Source organism: Corticium candelabrum, chromosome 9 (genome assembly GCF_963422355.1).
Source record: "Corticium candelabrum chromosome 9, ooCorCand1.1, whole genome shotgun sequence".
Classification (NCBI taxonomy): Eukaryota; Metazoa; Porifera; class Homoscleromorpha; order Homosclerophorida; family Plakinidae; genus Corticium; species Corticium candelabrum.
Window position 1 is genome coordinate 3095003 of NC_085093.1, and position 22500 is coordinate 3117502.

The 22500-nt window shown below is 40.3% G+C and overlaps 5 protein-coding genes across 12 annotated transcripts in view; all 5 read right to left on the minus strand.

Moving 5' to 3' along the window:
• The window catches only part of LOC134184370 (pulmonary surfactant-associated protein D-like), a 7443-nt gene extending 4887 nt beyond the window's left edge, over window positions 1-2556 (minus strand). Inside the window, exons 1-4 of one of the 2 annotated variants that reach the window (XM_062652046.1) lie at window positions 2452-2556; window positions 788-858; window positions 637-726; window positions 533-568 (exon numbers count right to left, since the gene is read on the minus strand). In XM_062652046.1, coding sequence (XP_062508030.1) covers window positions 533-568; window positions 637-696 — 96 coding nt within the window. In that variant the 5' untranslated portion in view covers window positions 697-726; window positions 788-858; window positions 2452-2556. The remainder of the gene's footprint in view (window positions 1-532; window positions 569-636; window positions 727-787; window positions 859-2451) is intronic. The other variant, XM_062652045.1, reaches the window with a different exon arrangement.
• Window positions 2557-2737: 181 nt separating this feature from the next.
• Window positions 2738-10652, minus strand: LOC134184369 (collectin-12-like). 2 transcript variants are annotated; one of them, XM_062652042.1, is made up of 17 exons: window positions 10477-10652; window positions 10223-10419; window positions 10078-10154; window positions 6702-6772; window positions 6551-6640; window positions 6446-6481; window positions 4459-4512; window positions 4352-4396; window positions 4223-4294; window positions 4111-4164; window positions 3989-4042; window positions 3865-3918; window positions 3741-3803; window positions 3624-3680; window positions 3527-3556; window positions 3354-3459; window positions 2738-3270 (listed from the first exon to the last, which is right to left on the minus strand). In XM_062652042.1, exons 5-17 carry the CDS (start codon window positions 6608-6610, stop codon window positions 2930-2932), a joined length of 1026 nt encoding a protein of 341 aa, XP_062508026.1. In that variant the 5' UTR covers window positions 6611-6640; window positions 6702-6772; window positions 10078-10154; window positions 10223-10419; window positions 10477-10652; the 3' UTR covers window positions 2738-2929. The 2 variants fall into 2 exon arrangements, with proteins under 2 accessions (XP_062508026.1, XP_062508027.1); XM_062652043.1 differs by lacking the exons at window positions 10223-10419; window positions 10477-10652 and having other exon boundaries at window positions 10052-10118.
• LOC134184121 (THO complex subunit 3-like) lies at window positions 10065-11574 on the minus strand. The gene is made up of 6 exons (XM_062651738.1): window positions 11518-11574; window positions 10718-10804; window positions 10569-10664; window positions 10375-10498; window positions 10223-10314; window positions 10065-10154 (listed from the first exon to the last, which is right to left on the minus strand). Exons 1-6 carry the CDS (start codon window positions 11572-11574, stop codon window positions 10065-10067), a joined length of 546 nt encoding a protein of 181 aa, XP_062507722.1.
• Window positions 11575-11633: 59 nt separating this feature from the next.
• On the minus strand, window positions 11634-20008 carry LOC134184556 (collagen alpha-1(VIII) chain-like). 3 transcript variants are annotated; one of them, XM_062652286.1, is made up of 16 exons: window positions 19863-20008; window positions 16103-16173; window positions 15952-16041; window positions 15847-15882; window positions 13367-13420; window positions 13259-13303; window positions 13094-13201; window positions 12982-13035; window positions 12860-12913; window positions 12736-12789; window positions 12612-12674; window positions 12495-12551; window positions 12402-12431; window positions 12245-12335; window positions 12072-12161; window positions 11861-12013 (listed from the first exon to the last, which is right to left on the minus strand). In XM_062652286.1, exons 3-16 carry the CDS (start codon window positions 16009-16011, stop codon window positions 11997-11999), a joined length of 813 nt encoding a protein of 270 aa, XP_062508270.1. In that variant the 5' UTR covers window positions 16012-16041; window positions 16103-16173; window positions 19863-20008; the 3' UTR covers window positions 11861-11996. The 3 variants fall into 3 exon arrangements, with proteins under 3 accessions (XP_062508268.1, XP_062508269.1, XP_062508270.1); XM_062652284.1 differs by having other exon boundaries at window positions 11634-12161; window positions 19863-19999; XM_062652285.1 differs by lacking the exon at window positions 19863-20008 and adding an exon at window positions 16555-16579 and having other exon boundaries at window positions 11634-12161.
• A 90-nt stretch (window positions 20009-20098) lies between these two features.
• The window catches only part of LOC134184557 (uncharacterized), a 6396-nt gene continuing 3994 nt past the window's right edge, over window positions 20099-22500 (minus strand). For 3 of the 4 annotated variants that reach the window (XR_009970677.1, XR_009970678.1, XR_009970676.1), the window contains 6 exons: window positions 21411-21464; window positions 21304-21348; window positions 21175-21246; window positions 20892-21116; window positions 20735-20825; window positions 20099-20651 (listed from right to left, as the gene is read on the minus strand). Coding sequence is in view for 1 of the 4 variants with exons in the window: in XM_062652287.1 (XP_062508271.1) it covers window positions 20195-20271; window positions 20334-20465; window positions 20562-20651; window positions 20735-20825; window positions 20892-20921; window positions 20989-21045 (477 nt within the window). In the remaining 3 variants the exon portion in view is untranslated. Of the gene's footprint in view, window positions 20652-20734; window positions 20826-20891; window positions 21117-21174; window positions 21247-21303; window positions 21349-21410; window positions 21465-22500 lie in introns of those variants that run through there. The other variant, XM_062652287.1, reaches the window with a different exon arrangement.

Below are 22500 nucleotides of genomic sequence, written 5' to 3' on the forward strand. Positions count from 1 at the left end.
GCTCTTAGTTAGACATATAACACCATAAAAGAATGTCCTACCTACAGTAGGCTCAGTCTGTCCAAGCCAAAATAATTCCCTATTTTCACACTGATCATGCCCCGTCAGTAGTTGGAAACAGTATGCATATATATAACAAAAATAGAATAGTTTATCATCTCAACTGCTAACATGTTTAAATGGTGAGAATCTCTCACTTGTGGCTATTGTCTACTGTGATGAGAGTCATCACTTTCATTGTAAACACAAAACGCTTTAGCAACAAACAAGAGAAAATAGTTGCAACAAATTCAAACTATAGTATGCAAGTACGTTTGAGTGTTTCCGTCCAAGTCATTACTTGGTCTGTTATATGTCCAACTCACTGACAAATGTTATAATCCCCATTCTACTCTCTCCTGTAGTCTCATCTAACCATGTTATATCATCAAATCTACAATTGCCCACTTCTCCCACATATTTTCTATCATCAAGACCAGTAAGTACCTCACTAGCAATCTTCACATCACTAAATTCTACATCCATCACTCACCTGTCTTCCTGGAGGACCCGGCACTCCGGGAACACCCTACACAACAAAACAATGCTCACTCAATACGACTTGATCATTATGACAAGAAATCAAGCACACACTACCGGTTCTCCCTTGTTTGCAATGCAGGCCACATCAACAGACTGCGATAGTGACAGTTGCATACAAAATGCCAAGACGACTAACACTACAAGCTGCAACATCACCAAACGATGAGCAAATGACACAAGTTGAACGTAATACAACAAGATGTACTTGCTTGTCCACTCATATCAGCAATGTTGCCACCTAGTGTCTGCTTGCTGTTATGTCCGTTCATTTACACACTATCAATAGAATGATTAATCAGAGGACGGTCGAGGTAAGTGATGTAAAATCTATTTCTAGAAACAAACACGACAGACTCCACATGCTATTGCCATCCCTCTATGTCATCGATCACCACCAATGATGTATATAAAGTGTTAATGGCTTCACAAGACTAACTAAGTTAGAAGCTCCCAAACATCCACAATGAATGATTCTGATTAGTGCTGCTTTAATGCCATACTTTTATTCAAACTGTTTCTTCATCCAACTTCACAAATTTCTATCAAATTCAAAGCAACCTGTGAGTTCAATATTCAGTCAATGACACTAATTTCATCTGGCATTCGACCAGAAATTGCTCTGTGTCAAGTAGGTGTGGCTTATTGTCTTGCTGCAGCTGCCAACCAAATCATAAATATCAGGAACAAAACATTTGTAGAAAGATAGAAATGTTGTAAGTGATGCCAAACACCACTACAATATTGCCTTAAAATCATGACTTCAATGAGATTTATCAAAACAAGGAAGTTTATTGAGCTATCATTGTGCCACATTGTGACACCACCACACACTGCAACATCACCTTAAATTTCAGATCAAAAGGCCAATAAAAGTCTGGCTGTTAATTTATCAAAGAATATGTACAACTTGCTCCTGGATAACAATAAATTAACTAGCTAGATAATGATGGCATCATGTTTAAGGTGTTAGGAACATAAGGTCCCTCTCAACATCGAGTTCAACCCTCGGATGTGTGATGTTGGGTGAAGAAGTGTAACCAGAAGTAGACAAAACAAGAAGAACAGATGGTATGGATGGTATAGTAGCAGAATAAACAGTAGAAATAGATACAGGTGAAGGTTAGTGTTTAATTAACATGTTGGTGACACCTTATCATACCAAGTAGATGTAAACGTTATCATGTGACAGTTAGACCATCTCAATAGCAGGCATAGGTAGTTTGGTTCGATGTCTGTCTGTCTGGTCTGACTCACGCTCCTTTACTCACGCAGCATTACACACAACACCACTTGCTAAAATTTTAGATAGGGGCTAGTGATAATAAAAAAACCTACAAATTAGGTTGGAACTAGCCCCTATCATTCACCCATAGGCATATAGGGGTGTGAGTCAGACAGAGACAGGAAAGCAAACTACGTGCTATTGGGATATGATGCAAAAATCAGCGCATTGTATCATAAGTTTTATACATATAATATATATATATAATATATCTATAATTATTTCTGATTAATTTTTGGGTGAATCAAATTTACTCGCGCCGCTTGACGCCAATTTTGCTATTCCCTTGACCACTTGCTATCTATACGGGCCATTGTGTACCTTCTCTTCAATCAGACAGACAAACTGAGAGCTGACGGCCGATAAAGTTGAGATCAACCTCGGAGTTCCAAACAACCCAAGCACCATTTCCCACGCTGTAGCTTAGCTGCTAGCACACAAATTATGTCCGTAACTGTACGGGCAACACAGCGAACGGTTTATCTTGCAAGGGTTTACACGTGAAATGTCTGTCAAGCCGAAGCCAACAACTGCATGCTCAACACGTCATATCGATCTACTAGAACATGTTTACACAAGATGCTTGCCTTCTGGGCAACAACCATCGTTAATGCTTGCTCTTTGTACTTCTCTTCTTACCATTTTGACGAACCAAACGAATACGAGTCAATGACAGAGTGCAGTGACGACTATGAAACATGCGCATGCTCGGTTGTTAAAGAAGTCTAGAACGAGGCGTCTTTGTTGGCAGAAAAATGCAAAGTTTAAAACACGGAGTACTCGGTAAACGCTGACTCATTAGTAAAGTATATATGTAAATAGTTGAGTTCAAGATAAATTTAACAAGTAAGTGTTGTATTCAAGAGATGAGACAAAGAGATGAACATTTATTGCTATTAGAATGAAATGGAACTAAACAGAAACGAAACTACAAAACACAAATTAGGGTTGAATGATCACACTACAGTCCAACATATAGTCACGACTATAACCACTTATAATTTTAACTTAGAGTCATTTGACTCACACCTAGTACTTAGGATCCTCATTGTCAACAACATACTTCTAGTAGATCTTAAAAATACCGAAAACTGAATAAGTAGAGCCCATGTAGTGATAAGACCCTCCACCATGTATGTCAATGACATCAGCTTTTCTCAGCTGCTGAAGTAGACCAGCATGCTTGGTTTTCTCTTCACTATGAGCATGGTAACTTTGGATGCGCAAAACACGATTGCCATTTACTCTGATGTAAGGTTGAATATAATAGCCACTACGCTCGTCTAAGTAGAGATGTGTATAAATATAGTAAACACCATCAGATGGAATAGTAAGAGCTCCAGTGCCGTATGTGATGCCACCCAGTAAGAATGATGGACTGTTTGTTTGCCAGTAGGTTATCACACCTCAATACAACAACATGTAGTACATCAATATACACAACATAATAAACAACACACAACAACATACAACAACAAAACACACTCACCTGATATATCATACCAACTGGCTGATGATCCTACAAGATGTGCTGCAACAGTCGCTCTACTCTCATTCATTCTACTCTCATTCATTCTACTCTCATTCTTTGTCCACTGCAACAACAATCAACAATCAGTCCCACACAACACTACTCACTTCACTTCTCTTTGCTTGTCTGACCTCTTCTTTCCAATCCTCCAGTTGTTTCATCTACCAAACGAGCACATGATCTACATGCACTACAAACACCATCTCACCATACAATAACCATTCCTACCCTCTCTGCCAGTCCCTTGACTGGAGAAAAATACACTTTCAACACATCTTCACTCATCTAACACACACTCAAATACAAACACTACACCAACAATCACAACATGCAAATCTCATTCACCTCTGGACCGGGACGACCTTGTGGTCCGGCTTCTCCTTTTCCTCCAGGTAATCCACGATCACCCTAATATGGTAGCAAACTCACATCAAATCTTACATCTTACCCACACCAATCAATATTCGACCTTCACTCCTAATGGTCCACGTGAGCCTACGGCTCCGATGGGACCTGCAGCACCCTGTACAAGCAGCACATACGGTCTATCAACAAGATTATACATTAACTATCAAAACTGATTGTCACAATACTGGAATGCCATCTAATCCAGCCAATCCTCTTGGACCAATCACTCCTCTTTCTCCCTTACATAATGTAACAACACAAATCAGTACAACCGATTACATTTTTACTAAACATCTGATCATGGCACCTTCTCTCCACGTCCTCCTGTCTGCCCCGGAGGACCTCTCGGTCCTGGTGGACCCTACATTCACATCAAAATACAATTACAAATTACAAATGCAAAATGTGTCGTCTCATACCATCATTCCACTTTTCCCTGGAGGGCCTTGAGGTCCGGGTGGACCTGCTGGACCAATCACACCTTCCACTCCCTTCAAATGTTATCTAATCAATAGTTGAACATAACATAAATCTCACTCACTATTTACTTGTTTGCCTGGTGGACCGACTGCACCTTCAGCTCCTACCTCACCTTAAAAACAAAACACAAACAATTAATAACGAACAAGATGTTCTTACACATAAAATCATTTATCTTCAAGCCGGTGCCGCCTGCAATTCCTGGTGCTCCTTCCTTTCCTACTGGTCCCTACACGTACATCATACAATTCAATTAATATAAAACTAATAATTTAAAATGTATAGTCAGTGCGTGTTACTGTAACATTTGTTCGATATTGTCATTTATGGCAATGTAAAAAGACCTACCAATCATTGCATTGTCAGAGAAGACTAATCAGTAATTTTGTTCGCATTTCTAAAAGCCGGTCGGTAGTTATAAACTCAAGTAGCATATTGTTTTGTTCAGTAGCAGTTCTAGTTGTGCTGCGTGTTGGTAATAAAACAAGTGAAAACAACTCTGTGTCAGGTGGCTATCAGTTGTCGAGGTCTCTCTTAGCCAAAGTTGAAACGCATGACAGCCAAATATAAAAGTCTCTTCCGTTCAACTAATTACTGACGTACACACACACGCACACACACACACACACACACACACACACACAGACAGACAGACAGACAGACACACACACACACACACACACACACACACACACACACACACACAACACACACACACACACACACACACACACACACACACACACACACGAAACTTTGCTTCACGTAATGCAACTTCACAATGCACAGTTTGTAAAACAACAAATTGGGAACCAATTGTCAATCAAAAAGCTGTCATCATCCAATAGTTACATCACCAGCTTTGCTGCTGCAATGTTGTTATTAACAATTATTCGCTCTACCTGTATCTAGAGTAGCTGCACCAGCAGTTACCTACACTATAAACATCACTACCTAGTAATATTAATCTACTCCACTACAGATTAGAGCTGGTGAATATCTGAAACTTTGTTCAACCAAAACACACCAATGTCCTACCAAATCCAGCTAATCAACCTCCCTGTCTGACTACAATAGAGACTTATTAATGCTGTAAATAAGTCTCTATTCTCAGCTGCTAAAACATTTACATGTGTGAGAAATAAAGAATAAACAACAATTACAACAAATTAATAAACCTATAGGTATATGCAAGTGCATTTGACTGATGTCTGACAAAGATGGTATAAATAAGGGAGATTTACCACAAAGTTGACAGTTTAGCGTGAAGGGGTGCCAGTTAAAGCGAAAGAGTAACTACACATGTGCTGTAGCTGTATTGCATGTGTCGTAATTCAATTCAATGGCAGACGTCAACATTGTCATTACAGTAAATCAGGTCTCTATGGCAGATAATCTGGATGAAGAACAAGTTACTAATAAATGTCTAGAAGGTAGAAACCTGTTCACAGCATGGCAGAAGTCCTAAATCATCAACAAGATGCTGACTGTACTACATAAGTACAATGAATTCAATAACAATAAAGCCAGAATCACTAAGGAATGTGAAGTGTACCAACAGTGCGTGTTGAATGGGTTAGACATAGGGAAAGTTTGGAGTAACTTACAGCGATAGACATATACACGATAGATACCATTATCTATCTAGATAGATACAAAGCCTGCACGAAACAACTTAGAGATAGAATTACACACTACACATATATGAGACTAAAACATATATGACACAATACATATATGACACTTTAGTAATTACTGGATGTTTATTGTATTCATTTATGTCAGTCATATGAATGTTTCACTACCTGTAGAGCAGCTGCAACATGCTAAAGCCTAGCATTTAGGGAAGGCTGATCATATCACCTCACTTTATCCAACATGCCGTACCCTGCCAGGCTGGGGTACACCAGCACCTTGGTCAACCCTGGCGCAAATTGGCTGGCAGCAAAATGTCCGAAAATACAAAACTTGGTCTGTCATATGTTCAACATGCTGACAAATATTATAATCCCCATACTACCTCCTGTAGTCTCACCTAACCAACCCTCACACGTTATCTCATCAACACTGCAATCGCCCACTTCTCCCACATATTTTCTATCATCATGACTAGTACCTCACTAGTAATCTTCACATCACTAAATTCTACATCCATCGCTCACCTGTCTTCCTGGAGGACCAGGCACTCCGGGAACACCCTACACAACACCACAAATGCTCACTCAATACAACTTGATCATTATGACAACAAATCGAGCACACACTACCGGTTCTCCCTTGCTTGCAATGCAGGCCACATCAACAGACTGCGATAGTGACAGTTGCATACAAAATGACAAGACGACTAACACTACAAGCTGCAACATCACCAAACGATGAGCAAATGACACAAGTTGAACGTAATACAACAAGATGTACTTGCTTGTCCACTCATATCAGCAATGTTGCCACCTATTGTCTGCTTGCTGTCGTGTCCGTTCATTTACACACTATCAATAGAATGATTAATCAGAGGACGGTCCAGGTAAGTGTAAGTGATGTATAATCTATTTCCAGAAACAAACACGACAGACTCCACATGCTATTGCCATCCCTCTATGTCATCGATCAGCAGCAATGATGCAAATAAAGTGCCAATGGCTCCAGGAGACTAAGTCAAATCCTCTCAACACATCTACAATGTCTCATTTCCATTATTGCTGCTTTAACAACATTTATGTTCGACTGTTGCTTCATCCAACTCAATAAATTTATATCAAGTTCAAATCGAGCTCAAAGTTCAATATTCAGTCAATGGTGTTGATTTGATTTGTTATTCGACCAGAAATATAACATATTGCTCTGTGTAAAGTAGGTGTGGCTTACTGCCTTGTTGCAGTTGCCATTCATCTAGATAGATCATAAACATAAACGACACATGCAAAAAAAGATCACAATAGAAATGTTGCAGGTGATAACAAACAGTAACACATTGACTTTGAAATCATGTTTTCAGTGATAGATTCATCAAGAACATCAACTTTTATTTTATTAGGGTACAGCAGGTGTTATCTCTTAATAAAGCCTGGTTCACAATATTGATGCCAATGTCAACACCAATAATAGAAATGAAGAGCACTAGAGTGCAAACTCTCGGCTGCTATGCAGCTTGAAAGTCAGAACCAATGAAAGCGTGAGAAGGGGGCTGGACACATTGAGTGGTGAGATACATTGTAAAACGTATTGCAATGGATTTTCTTACTCATTCATTTAGCAGCAGTAGACACGTTTTATAAACAATCGACAACCATCTTGTATGCTGGTTTTGACGATATACAATTACGCATCAGAAAGTCATACTAAACTGGAACTCCGTACTATTTGAAACTGCAAATGTGTCTGAATGTAAACCTGAACTATACTTTCACTAAGTTTCATGCTAGTCCCACACCATCCAAGCTGCAGCACGTTTTGGTTGTATTCATTAGTGATCGCTATGATTCCGTGTACAAGACACCACCTACCAAATCCGGTCACATATTTGCCTCAATCGGCACCATAGAAAAACTAGACTATCACACGCACAACACAATTTGATATATCAAACTAACATGTCTTGTAACTTTGGGTTAGGTCCACAACACAATAGTGACTCTGCAAGCAAAAAACCCTTGACAAGGGTGTGAAGTGTGAACGTACTGGTTGCAATGCAGACGAGAATGCAGCCATTGTTACGTCATAGCAAAATCCTACGACGTGAGTAATAAATAAGTTCATTATTTATTTGATCACGTGTTACACAGAAGGCGAAGCGAGTCGTTGGTTGTATGTATGTCATGTGACCGACCTGCTCTACTGGACCCTAACATTAAGGCCTTGGTTAATTAATTAACAGTTTATGCAATTTAGCACATACAACCATGGTAACAGTGGACCTACACCTATACATGGATAATACCGCCCACATCCTTTTATCAACCTTCCACCAGATCACTCACCAAATTGTCCACAGCGATATTACAATGACCGAGTGCATGCACACCTCGAATTAATATAACAACTACAAACAAACAACTACTAAAACTGTAATTATTATTGAAGCACCTCCCTTACTGAAGTGTCATCTGGAGTTGCAAAGCACAGGTTAGGGTCTATTTAAGGCCATTGAATTAGGGCAGCCTGTTGAAGAGTAGAATAAAAGTTGGTTTTATTATTGTTGAGTGTAGTGTAGTATCTTACATTCTACAATGAGCTCTAAGACTCTGATTACCTAGCCCTCTAAATGAGGCGCCTTGTGGAGCCACAATTATTTTTTACACTCTAATTGGAGAGTCATTTAGATTTGATAATTATTACTTAGGGGCCATTTGTATTTATCATTTTACAAAACATGAAAACTTTTTTGTTTGAGGCGGGTGGGTAAATGGCCGTTTCATTATTTAAACTGGAAATAAAAATTGCATTATGGACGTCTTGACAGGTGCTTTGCAAGTACTCCTGAAGGAACAACAGGGTGTACAACGACTGGTTGGAGAAATGCTTGATAATTGACTACAGACTTACTATGACATGTACGGGTCTTATTTGCAAGATGGTGGTAAAGTGGCAACTTGGACTTCTCAGTAGAGAAGACACTGTCGCTTGGTCTGCCATATACGCAAGACCCACGAATGACTATGAAAAGGTGGTGGAGGCATTATGGCAAACAACGGACAAATTATGTATGTAGGGATGGACATGATCATACAATAGGTGTACATATGTCTTTAGGAGCCGTCCGTAATTGTCGACAGTTTTAGAAAACTAAAACTTTTGTTCTTTTCGTACCCCACCCACCCACCCCAAAACGAAAGTTACATTAATGTTGATACCATGATATATGACCCAGGCATATATATATGTATATATATATATATATGTATATATATATATATATATATATATATATATATATATATATATATATATATATATGTCTACAGATAACAAAGAGCACTACACACTCTCAAGAAGGCTAAGCTCAAGATTTGCTAGAACAGAATGACACATTACTGCAAAGTGACTGCAACCAATCGCTGAGCGCTGTCATTCCCTAGGTGCTACTGGACACGGTGACAGAAGAGTGACTCATTGCATCACTGTCTGTCGAAAGGTGTTTCTGATTCCCAGCAACCAAAAACGATGGTAACAATTGCTCTTGGCTGTCGTTTCCCAGTTGATCTGCTTGAGAGAACAATCACTCTCACACCATCTCATTGGTTGAGTATTTCGTAACCCACAGCGTCTTCGCTTTCTCAAAGAAAGCCTTCCTGTAGTACACCGGAGATAACTTCCACTGTTCCTCAATGACAGCATAGTAGAGACTACCACTAATGTTCTCAGATTTTGAGAAGAAAAGACCCTGACCGTGCCACCGACCAAAAAGTGATGTCTGTATGACCGGCATGTCCAGTTTCGACCTCAGATGCCAGCGCAGTTTGCACATATACTGCGATCTACACCGTCTGTAGCATCTGTCTCATGATCAACATTTTTAGAAAACAAAATGGCTTTTAATCCACCCACTCACATGTGAAAGTTTTTCGTTTCGTTAAAACTGTCGACACTTACAGACGACCCTTAAGATTGATTTTATATAGATGACATCACCTATTGAAAAGTGCAGACATCAACCATTTTGTTTTGGGGTGGGGTAGGCGGTCTGAGTAAAAACAAAAAAGTTTTCATTTTTGTAAAATGTTGATAAATACGGACTGGCCCCCTAGAGGCGCTTCAATTAGAATAATTACCATAGTACACACATCACAACATCCACCTCATAGCTAAATTGCATCTCGGCTCACATCTTGTATGTTCTCGTATCACTCTATCAATCCAGGTAATCAAGTCTTCCTAACGAACCATCACATCATCACACTCAAACAACCTTCCTCCATTCTGTCACCTCATTTCCACCTCACCTTATTTCCCACTGCAATAGTATTGCTGTCTGGACTCCAACAGATGTTGATGTTATCACCTTTTGTGATGATACACTGTGCACACTTTGGGGCTGCAACCAGACGTTCACTTAGCCCACAATTCCTTCATCAACACAAACTTAGTGATTCACTTCTCGAGTCCCACACTCGAACTGTCTTGTCTTCAGACGCCAAAACTAAGCAATCAGGATGACTGGGATGCCATGAAAGCTGATCGACATGATCAGTGTGACCTTTGTAGTTAAATATCCGAGACTGGAGACAATAGAAAAGAATTCAAGACAGAAAAGCAAAATTCTCCACAAGACTAACGTGTGAAGCTCACCAAATTATGTTTGTCAAGAGAAAAAACGCTGACAGTCTTATCTGTAGATCCAGACGCTAATTTACGACCGTCACAACTCCATCCCACAGAATGCGCCTGCAATATTGATGTCAACCAACTGTACCCTATTAAGGCCCCTCTTTACTTGCCTTTGACTCGTGAGCTTGAAAATCTCTAGTTTTGTTGTTCTTTTGAAAATAAAGCTTCGTCTCAGCTAGGAAATGACTGTGCTTTGACTACAGCCATACAACTCAACGTGAACACGGATTGTCGCTCGAATTCCTTCGATATAAATAAATATCTAAACTAGTAAGAGCTCGGTTAGCATTGTGTTAGGCGAGCGATGATGTTTTGTCTTTACTTTTATTCGCATGTAGCAATGGTTGCGTCGCAATTGTTGCGTAGCAATAATTTCTGTCAAGCAAACGCGGGAACTCAGGCAACACTCAGAAAACAGACTCTCATCAGTTGCTCTTCTTCTCGTTGTCTTCAATTTTTCGTTCGCGCTTCAATCGTTTCTCTCGTTTACCTGGCTAGTCGCCTAGCAATGGTCGGTAGTCGCGTAACATGCCTACACGGTCTATGGTTGCGTAGCAATAATTTCTGTCAAACTAACGCGCGGACTATTCGTTTTGTCACGCGTCAGTCGTATCTCCCTACTAGTCGCGTACGGGAGCAAAATCGAGAGTCATTTGATTTCACTCTTCTCGCCAAGAAATTTGTAATTGAGTCTACCCCTCGAAAGGAAACCCTTGATTCAATTCTTAGCGCATATATTTATATATTGCAGAGTCAAATCGCATTCATCTGGCATCGTCGTTTTGTCGATCCGGCTTTCCGTTTTGCAGTAAATGTAAATCTGACAAGCGCTGCCGTACTTAACCTTATCACGTGACTTACATGTCACGTGACAACACCACGTGATTTACGTGTCATGTGACAGCATTACGTAATTTGTGTCATGTGACAATATCACGTGAGTGTTGATATCGACCTCAATAGACATCTCGCTTCGCTCGCCAATTAATTACTAAACGTTGAGATGATTAGTTGAAGAAATGAGACAAAGAGATGAACATTTGTTGCTGTATAGAAATGAAACGAAACAACAAACAGAAATTTGAAAGGAATGCATGGTCACACTACAGTCCAACATAAACAGTCACAACTACAATTACTAACATGATCACATGGAGAGTCATTTTACGCTCACACTTATCACTTAATTGACATCCTCATTCTCAACATGCTTCTACTGGATCTTAAAAATACCGAAGACTGAATGATCATGACCCATGTAGTATTTAGATCTTCCTCCATGTATGTCGACACTGTCACCTTCTTTCAGCTGCTGAAGTACACCAGCATGCTTAGATTTGTCTTCACCATGAGTATGGTAACTTTGGATGAGTAAAACGAGTTTGCCATTTACTCTGATGTAAGCTCTAATACGACTGCCACTATTGTTGTCTAGGTAGAGATGTGTATAAATATAGTAAACACCATCAGATGGAATTGTAAGAGCTCCATTGCTGTATGTGATGCCACCCAGTAAGAATGATGGACTGCTTGTTTGCCAGTACGTTATCACACCTCAACACAACAACATGTAGTACATCAATATACACAACATAATAAACAACACACAACAACATACAACGACAAAACACACTCACCTGATATAGTATGCCCCGTGGCTGATGATCCTACAAGATGTGCTGCAACAGTCACTCTACTCTCATTCATTCTACTCTCATTCTTTGTCCACTGCAACAACCATCAACAATCAGTCCCACACAACACTACTCACTTCACTTCTCTTTGCTTGTCTACCTCTTCTTTCCAATCCTCCAGTTGTTTCATCTACCAAACGAGCACATGCTCTACATGCACTAAAACACCACCTCAACATACAACCATCCCTACCCTCTCTGCCAGTCCCTTGACTGGAGAAAAGTAGCGTTTCAATACATCTTCACTCATCTAACACACACTCAAATACAAACACTACACCAACAATCACAACATGCAAATCTCATTCACCTCTGCACCGGGACGACCTTGTGGTCCGACTTCTCCCTTTCCTCCGGGTAATCCACGATCACCCTAATATGGTAGCAAACTCACATTAAATCTTACATCTTACCCACACCAATCAATATCCGACCTTCACTCCTAATGGTCCACATGATCCCACGGCTCCGATGGGACCTGCAGCACCCTGTACAAGCAGCATATACAGTCTATCAACAACATTACACATTAACTATTAAAACTGATTGTCACAATACTGGAATGCCATCTAATCCAGCCAATCCTCTTGGACCAATCACTCCTCGTTCTCCCTTACATAATGTAACAACACAAATCAGTAAAAGCGATTACATTTTTACTAAACATTTGATCATAGCACCTTCTCTCCACGTCCTCCTGTCTGACCTGGAGGACCTCTGGGCCCTGGTGGACCCTATATTCACATCAAAATACAATTACAAATTACAAATGCAAAATGTGTCGTCTCATACCATCATTCCACTTTTCCCTGGAGGGCCTTGAGGTCCGGGAGGGCCTTGAGGTCCAGGAGGGCCTTGAGGTCCGGGTGGACCTGCTGGACCCATCACACCTTCCACTCCCTTCAAATGTTATCTAATCAATAGTTGAACATAACATAAATCTCAATCACTATTTACTTGTTTGCCTGGTGGACCGACTGCACCTTCAGCTCCTACCTCACCTTAAAGGCAAAACACAAACAATTAATAATTGACAACTCAGTCACATAAATGCCAATCATTTATCTTCAAGCCGGTGCCGCCTGCAATTCCTGGGGCTCCTTCCTTTCCTAATGGTCCCTACATCACACAATTCAATTAATATAAAACTAATAATTTAAAATATAAAGTCGGTCCGTGTAACATTTGTTCGATACTGTCATTTATGAGAATGTAAAAAGACCGACCAATCATTGCATTGTCAGAGAAGACTGACCAGTCATTTTGTTTGCATTTCTAAAAGCCGGTCGGTAGTTATAAACTCAAGTAGCATATTGTTTTGTACAGTAGCAGTTCTAGTTGTGCTGCGTACTGGTAATAAAGCAAGTGAAAACAACTCTGTGTCAGGTGGCCATCAGTTGCAGAGGTCTCTCTTAGCCAACGTTGAAACGCATGACAGCCAAATATAAGTCTCTTCCGTTCAACTAATTACAGACGCAATACAACAAAACACTGACACACACACACACACACACACACACACACACACACACACATACACACACACACACACACACACACACACACACACACACACACACACACACACACACGTAAAACTATGCTTCACGTACTGCAACTTCACAATGCACAGTTTGTAATACAACAAATTTGGAACCAATTGCCAGCCAAAAAGCTGTCATCATCCAATAGTTACATCACCAGCTTTGCCGGTGCAATGTTGTTATTAACAATTATTTGCTCTACCTGTATCTAGAGTAGCTGCACCAGCAGTACCTACACTATCAACATCACTAGCCAGTAATATTAATCTACTCCACTAGAGATTACAGCTGGTGAATATCTGAAATTTTGTTCAATCAAAACACACCAATGTCCTACCAAATCCAGCTAATCAACCTCCCTGTCTGACTACAATTACAACAAACCTGCTAGACCAATACAAATGTATCTGTCCACAATAGACGTAGATGAGTTAAACATAAAAATTGACCAGTGTAACAAAGACATCAAAATGTACATGAAGAATGCTGTAAATAAGTCTCTATTCTCAGCTGCTAAAATATTTACATGATGTCTAAGAAATAAAGAGTAAACAACGATTACAACAAATTAATAAACCTATTGGTATATATAAGTTCATTTGACTGATGTCTAGCAAAATGGTAGATTTACCAGAAAGTTGCCAGTATAGTGTGAAGGGGTGCCAGTTAAAGCGAAAGAGTAACTACACATGTGCTGTAGCTGTATTGCATGTGTCATAATTCAATTCGATGGCAGACGTCAACGTTGTCATTAGTAAATCAGGTCTCTATGGCAGATAATCTGGATGATGAACAAGTTACTAATAAATGTGGAAAAGGTATGGCATCATCAAGAAGACGCTGACTGTACTACATAAGTACAATGAATTCAATAGCAACAAAGCCAGAATCACTCAAAAACGTGAAGTGTACCAACAGTGCGTGTTGAATGGGTTAGAGATACGGAAAGTTTGGAGTAACTTACTGCAACACATATACACAATAGATAGAATTATATATATATATATATATATATATATATATATATATATATATATATACACATAAAGTCTGCAAGGAACAACTCAGAGATAGAATTACACACAATACATATATGAGACTTTTAGTAATTACTGGATGTTTATTGTATTCATTTATGTCAGTCATACGAACATTTAGGTACCTGCAGAATAGCTGCAACATGATGAAATCTAGCATTTAAGGAAGGCTGGTCATATCACCTCACTTTATCCGGCATGCTGGTGTAGAAGGAAATTGAGTACGCAGATATTAGGTACAACCGTACCTAATATCCTAAAAATAACAAGTACAGCGTACCGAATATTCTGTACACCTGCATGTCTAGCCTAGGAAATCGAGTCCGCATCTAGTACGATATGACAGTGAGTGAGTATACCTACCATGAAACTTGCCAGTTCCACTATCAGCGAGTTGTTTCTATCAAACTTAGCAGTCAAGTAACTTAAGCTGGGACAAAAACGTATACCAGCTGCATGCATGCTTCTGACGATATCGTCCGTTTGCTAGTTCATATCTTTGTGCATGCTCAAAGAGTCATATGCTAACTGACGCTGCTGCCAGATTTCCTTGGATATCTAGTACGGCGTACCAGATTTCCTGCTAATGACAGACCGTACTGGATTTCCTAGAACTGTGCTTACTCTCCTTGGAAATCTGGTACGAACATACCCAGTATCCGGGCGTACCCAATCTGTTGTTACACCGGTATACCCTGCCAGGCTGAGGTACACCAGCACCTTGGTCAACCCTGGCACAAACTGGCATGCAGGTAAATGTCCGAAAATACAGAACTTGGTCTGCCATATGTTCAACATGCTGACAAACACTATAATCCCAATACTAACCCTCTGTAGCCTCATCTAACCAACCCTCACACGTTATCTCATCAACACTGCACTCGCCCACTTCTTCCACATATTTTCTATGACCAGTACCTCACTAGCAATCTTCACATCACTAAATTCTACATCCATCACTCACCTGTCTTCCTGGAGGACCCGGCACTCCGGGAACACCCTACACAACACCACAAATGCTCACTCAATACAACTTGATCATTATGACAACAAATCGAGCACACATTACCGGTTCTCCCTTGTTTGCAATGCAGTCCACATCGACAGACTGCGATGGTGACAGTTGCATACGCAATGCCAAGACGACTAACACAACCAGCTGCAACATCACCAAACGATGAGCAAATGATACAAGTTGAACGTAATACAACAAGATGTACTTGCTTGTCCACTCATATCAGCAATGTTGCCACCTATTGTCTGCTTGCTGTTATGTCCGTTCATTTACACACTATCAATAGAATGATTAATCAGAGGACGGTCCAGGTAAGTGTAAGTGATGAATAATCTATTTCCAGAAACAAACACGACAGACTCCACATGCTATTGCCATCCCTCTATGTCATCCATCAGCAGCAATGATGTAAATAATGTGCCAATGGCTCCAGGAGACTAACTAAGTCAAATCCTCTCAACACATCTACAATGTCTCATTTCCATTATTGCTGCTTTAACAACAATTTACGTTCAACTGTTGCTTCATCCAACTCCATAAATTTATATCAAGTTCAAATCGAGCTCAAAGTTCAATATTCAGTCAATGGTGTTGATTTGATTTGTTATTCGACCAGAAATATAACATATTGCTCTGTGTAAAGTAGGTGTGGCTTACTGTCTTGCTGCAGTTGCCATTCATCTAGATAGATCACAAACATAAACGACACATGCAAAAGATCACAATAGAAATGTTGCAGGTGATAACAAACAGTAGCACATTGACTTTGAAATCATGTTTTCAGTGATAGATTCATCAAGAACATCAACTTTTATTTTATCAGGGTACAGTAGGTGTTATCTCTTAATAAAGCCTGGTTCACAATATTGATGCCAATGTCAACAACAATAATAGAAATGAAGAGCACTAGAGTGCAAACCATCGGCTGCTATGCAGCTTGAAAGTCAGAGCCAATGAAAGCGTGAGAAGGGGACTGGACACATTGAGTGGTGAGATACATTGTAAAATGTATTGCAATGGATTTTCTTACTCATTTAGCAGCAGTAGACACGTTTTATAAACAATCGGCAACCATCTTGTACGCTGGTTTTGACAATAAACAATTACGCATCAGAAAGCCTCAAAGGCATACTAAACTAGAGCTCTGTACTATTCAAAACTGTGAACATGTCTGAATGTACATCTGAACTATACTTTCGCTAAGCTTCGTGCTAGTCCCACACCATCCAAACTGCAGCACGTTTTGGTTGTATTCATTAGTGATCGTTCTGATTCCTTGTAGGAGACACCACCTACCAAATCCGGTCACGTATTTGCCTCACTCGGCACCATAGAAAAACTAGACTATCACACGCACAACACAATTCGGCATATCCAACTACCATGTCTTGTAATTTTGGGTTGGGTCCACAACACAATAGCGACTCTGCAAGCAAAAAACTCTTGATGAAGGTGTGAAGTGTGAACATACTGGTTGGAATGCAGACGAGAATGCAGCCATTGTTACGTCATAGCAAAATCCTATGACGTGAGTAATAAATAAGTTCATTGTTTATTTGGTCACGCATTACACAGAAGTCAAAGCGAGTTATTGGTTGTATGTATGTCATGTGACCGATCTGCACTACTGGACTCTAGCATTAATGCCTCGGTTAATTAATTAACAGTTTATGCAATTTAGCACATGCAACCATGGTAACAGTGGACCTACGCCTATACATGGATAATACTGCCCACATCCTTTTATCAACCTTCCACCAGATCAGTCACCAAATCGTCCACAGCGATATTACAATAACCGAGTGCATGCACACCTCGGATTAATATAACAACTACAAACAAACAACTACTAAAACCGTAATTATTCTAATTGAAGCACCTCCCTTACTGAAGCGTCATCTGGAGTTGCAAAGCACAGGTTAGGGTCTATTTAAGGCCATTAAATTAGAGCAGCCTGTCGAAGAGTAGAATAAAATTTGCTTATATTATTGTTGAGTGTAGTGTAGTTTCTTACATTCTACACCAGCCTCACCAAAACCACCTTTTGGAGAGTGCTGTGAGAGTGGTAAAGCACCCAATGACTAAAGCCTTGGCAGACGGTTAAGATCCTTGGCTCTCTCTGTTGGATAATGTGACCTCCTCAATGCTTGATTTAGCTTTTTAGGATCCATACAAATTCTCAACCTATCATTTGGTTTCTTCACTATCACCAATGGTGATATCCATTGTGTAGGCTCGTCTACTTTCTTGATCACTCCAGTCTTTTCCATGTTGGCTAACTCCTTGATCAATGTCTCCTGTATTGCCAACGGGACCCGTCTTACTGGTTCTTGCACAGGCTCGATAGACGTATCAATCTCCAGATGCAACTGGCCCGATAGAGTTCCCAGATCTCCATCGAGCACCTCCTTGTACTGATGCATGATCTGTGCTAGTGTAAGGAAAGATTGCGATTCTCTGACGGTTTTGTGACTCTCCGTTCGCATCACTTGAAGTATGTTGTCATATCTCACAACATTTTTGTTGACATACCACAACACACCGCACGCCACCACAGGCTCAACGCCAGCAGCTACTTTTGGGAAGGAGACCGCACATCAGACTCTACCTCATCAGACCGAATGATACTAGAACAGTTCGAAAAAACAGGAGGTTCAATAAGAAAAATCACGATACTAGATGCCAAAGCTGAGAAATACAACGGGGCAAGGGGTTTTCTTCCGGAACTTTAGAACGGGACCTCGCTGGATGCCAGACCGGGTGACGGAAAAGACTGGACCAGTATCATACCAGTGCGAACTGAAAGATGGTCGTATCATATGAAGGCATATAGATCATCTCAGACTGTGTCAGCACACGTCGGATCGAGTTATCAGAAAGGTCACACGAATACACCAAAGAAAGACAGCATAGAAGGGAGAGAAGACGAGAAATTCACGAAAGAGACAGGGTTGACGAGAGACAACAAGAGGAGCAACGTCGGTCTTGACCATGAGAGTACTCTTCCCGAAAGGCTCGAAGAAGAAGGAGCGACTGAGCAAAACAAACCTTTTCTATTGAGATCACCAGAAATTCAAGACAAACGAGGACCTGTGGAGAGAGATGAAGTTGAACTGGGCAATAATTCGAATCCAGTGAACGAGACATCATTGCGGCGGTCCTCTTGTATCAGGAAGGCACCCCAGCAACTAGATCTTTAAAAGAATGATTAGATTAAGTTGAGTTATGTCGGGAAATTGATCGTTAAACAACAGCTGTGTTTTATCTAGAGGGGAGGGATGTCATAGCGTGTTGTCATAGACCCGGGGGTTTTGACGCGAGCCAGTAACATGTCTGAGTAGTACTGTGTACTGAGTAGAAGACCAAATATACTACACATAGGTAGTTTGCTTCCCTGTCTGTCTGTTTGGTCTGACTCACGCTGCTTTACTCACGCTGCATTACACAAAACACCACTTGCTAAAATTTTAGATACCAGCCAGTGGATACTAACCCCCCTACGAATTCGTACGGTTGGAACTGGCTCCATATCATTCACCCCTAGGCATACAGAGGCGTCAGTTAGACAAAGACAGGGAAGCAAACCAGACTACGTGATATTCGGATATGATGTCTAAATCTGCGCATTCTATCATAATTTGTATAGAGTGAATCGGCTAAGCCAATTTTGTTATTCCCTTAGCCAATTAGCTTGTTATCTATACGAGCCATTGTGTACTTTCCCGTCGATCAGACAGACATACGGCTCTGGACAAACTAACAGCATCGGAGTTCCAAACAACCCAAGCACCATTTCCTGCGCTGTAGCTAGCACACAAATGACGTCGGTAACTGTCGGTAACTGTAAGCGAACAGTTTATCTTGCAAGAGCTTTATACGTGAAATGTCTGTCAAGTCGAACCAAACAACTGCATGCTCAACACGTCATATCGATCTACTAGAACGTGTTTACACAAGAAACTTGCCTTCTGGTCAACAACCATCTTAACGTTTTCTCTTTGTACATTTCTTCTTAGCATCTTGACGAACCAAACGAGTGAGGCATACGAGCGAAGTGGCCGGAAATGAAAACATGCGCAAGCTCGGTTGCTGAAAGGTTGTAATTAGGCGTACCTTTGTTGTATGGAGTATTGCCAGTAAGTATGTAAATAGTTGAGATCAACATAGATTGAATAAGTAGTTTATCTTTCGGTGTTCAAGATACGAGACAAAGAGATGAACATTTATTGCTAATAATATAGAAATGGAACTAAACAGAAATGAAACTACAAACACAAATTAGGGTTGAATGGTCACACTACAGTCCATCATAAACAGTCACAACTATAATGACTAACATGATCACATGGAGAGTCATGATACTCACACTTCTCACTAAATTAATTAATTGACATTTTCATTCTCAACAACATGCTTCTAGTAAATCTTAAAAATACCGAAAACTGAATGAGTAAAGCCCATGCGATGTCGAGATCCTCCACCATGTATGTCAATGACATCACCTTTTTTCAGCTGCTCAAGTAGACCAGCATGCTTGGTTTTGTCTCCACTATGATAAGAGTAACTTCCTATGTACAAAACCAGATTGCCATTTACTCTGATGTAAGGTACAATAGATTTGCTACTGTGGTACAAGTAGAGATGTGTATAAATATATTACACACCATCAGATGGAATTGTAAGAGCTCCATTGCTGTATGTGATGCCACCCAGTAAGAATGATGGACTGCTTGTTTGCCAGTAGGTTATCACACCTCAACACAACAACATGTAGTACATCAATATACACAACATAATAAACAACATACAACAACATACAACAACAAAACACACTCACCTGATATAGTATACCAACTGGCTGATGATCCTACAAGATGTGCTGCAACAGTCGCTCTACTCTCATTCATTCTACTCTCATTCTTTGTCAACTGCAACAACAATCAACAATCAGTCCCACACAACACTACTCACTTCACTTCTCTTTGCTTGTCTACCTCTTCTTTCCAATCCTCCAGTTGTTTCATCTACCAAACGAGCACATGCTCTACATGCACTACAAACACCATCTCACCATACAATAACCATCCCTACCCTCTCTGCCAGTCCCTTGACTGGAGAAAAATACACTTTCAACACATCTTCACTCATCTAACACACACTCAAATACAAACACTACACCAACAATCACAACATCCAAATCATGTAGGTCCTGGTGGACCCTACATTCACATCAAAATACAATTACAAATTACAAATGCAAAATGTGTCGTCTCATACCATCATTCCACTTTTCCCTGGAGGGCCTTGAGGTCCGGGTGGACCTGCTGGACCAATCACACCTTCCACTCCCTTCAAACGTTATCTAATCAATAGTTGAACATAACATAAATCTCACTCACTATTTACTTGTTTGCCTGGTGAACCGACTGCACCTTCAGCTCCTGCCTCACCTTAAGAACAAAACACAAACAATTAATAACGAACAAGATGTTCTTACAGATAAAATCATTTATCTTCAAGCCGGTGCCGCCTGCAATTCCTGGTGCTCCTTCCTTTCCTACTGGTCCCTACATCACACAATTCATCCAATAATTCAGTTATTATTAACTACAAATATGGACTGGTAGCAAACAGTTTATAAAGTAACTACAAATGTATAACATTTAACAGACATTAGTGTACACTTCTCAAACGCCAATGTTTAATAAATTGCAATCAGTATTTCTACCCGTTTATAAAACAATAGTTTTGATAAAGCTGTTCTCATTAATTAGCTAATAATGGTTTGTCTTGCCACTGTGTGTGTGTGTGTGTGTGTGTGTGTGTGTGTGTGTGTGTGTGTGTGTGTGTGTGCATGTGTGTGTGTGTGTGTGTGTGTGTGTGTGTGTGTGTGTGTGTCTGTGTGTGTCTGTGTCTGTGTGTGTCTGTGTCTGTGTGTCTGTGTGTGTGTGTGTGTGTGTATGTGTGCATGTGTCACGAAAGCATCCAAGACATTTGGAGCTTTACGTAAAGCTGTGTTTGAAGACAAAAATCTGACTGCATTGACAAAACGCAAAGTATATGATGCTTGTGTGCTCTCTACACTATTATATGGCTCTGAATTGTGGACCCCTTTAAAGAAACATGTTCACAAATGTCTTCGGTCGTGTCTTGGAATCTCTATCACAACACAGTGAGAAAATACTATCTCAAATGAAACAATATGACAAAAGATGGGGAGATCCCGACACTATAAACATCAAACTCATAAGACGACATATGCAATGGTTAGGGCATTTGGCTCAAATGCCCAACCATCAAATTCCCAAGATGTGCTTCTTTGGGTGGTTATCAGAAAAACATCCACAAAGTGGCCCTAAGAAATGCTGGAAAGACGACATTCCAGAAAGCTGTTGGTATGACTTAGCAAATAAATCAAGATCTCCCTGAAGAGACCATTACCATGCCTGTCTGGAGTCTAGTCAAGTGCATCTGGCAATGTTGATTTACAAACTGTTGTCTGCTCTGAAAGCCACAGAGGTTTCAGACGCATTAGTGACTTGCAGAGACACAAATGCATTGCTGAAAGAGAAAAAAAACCTACACCAGACATGTAAGAAGTAC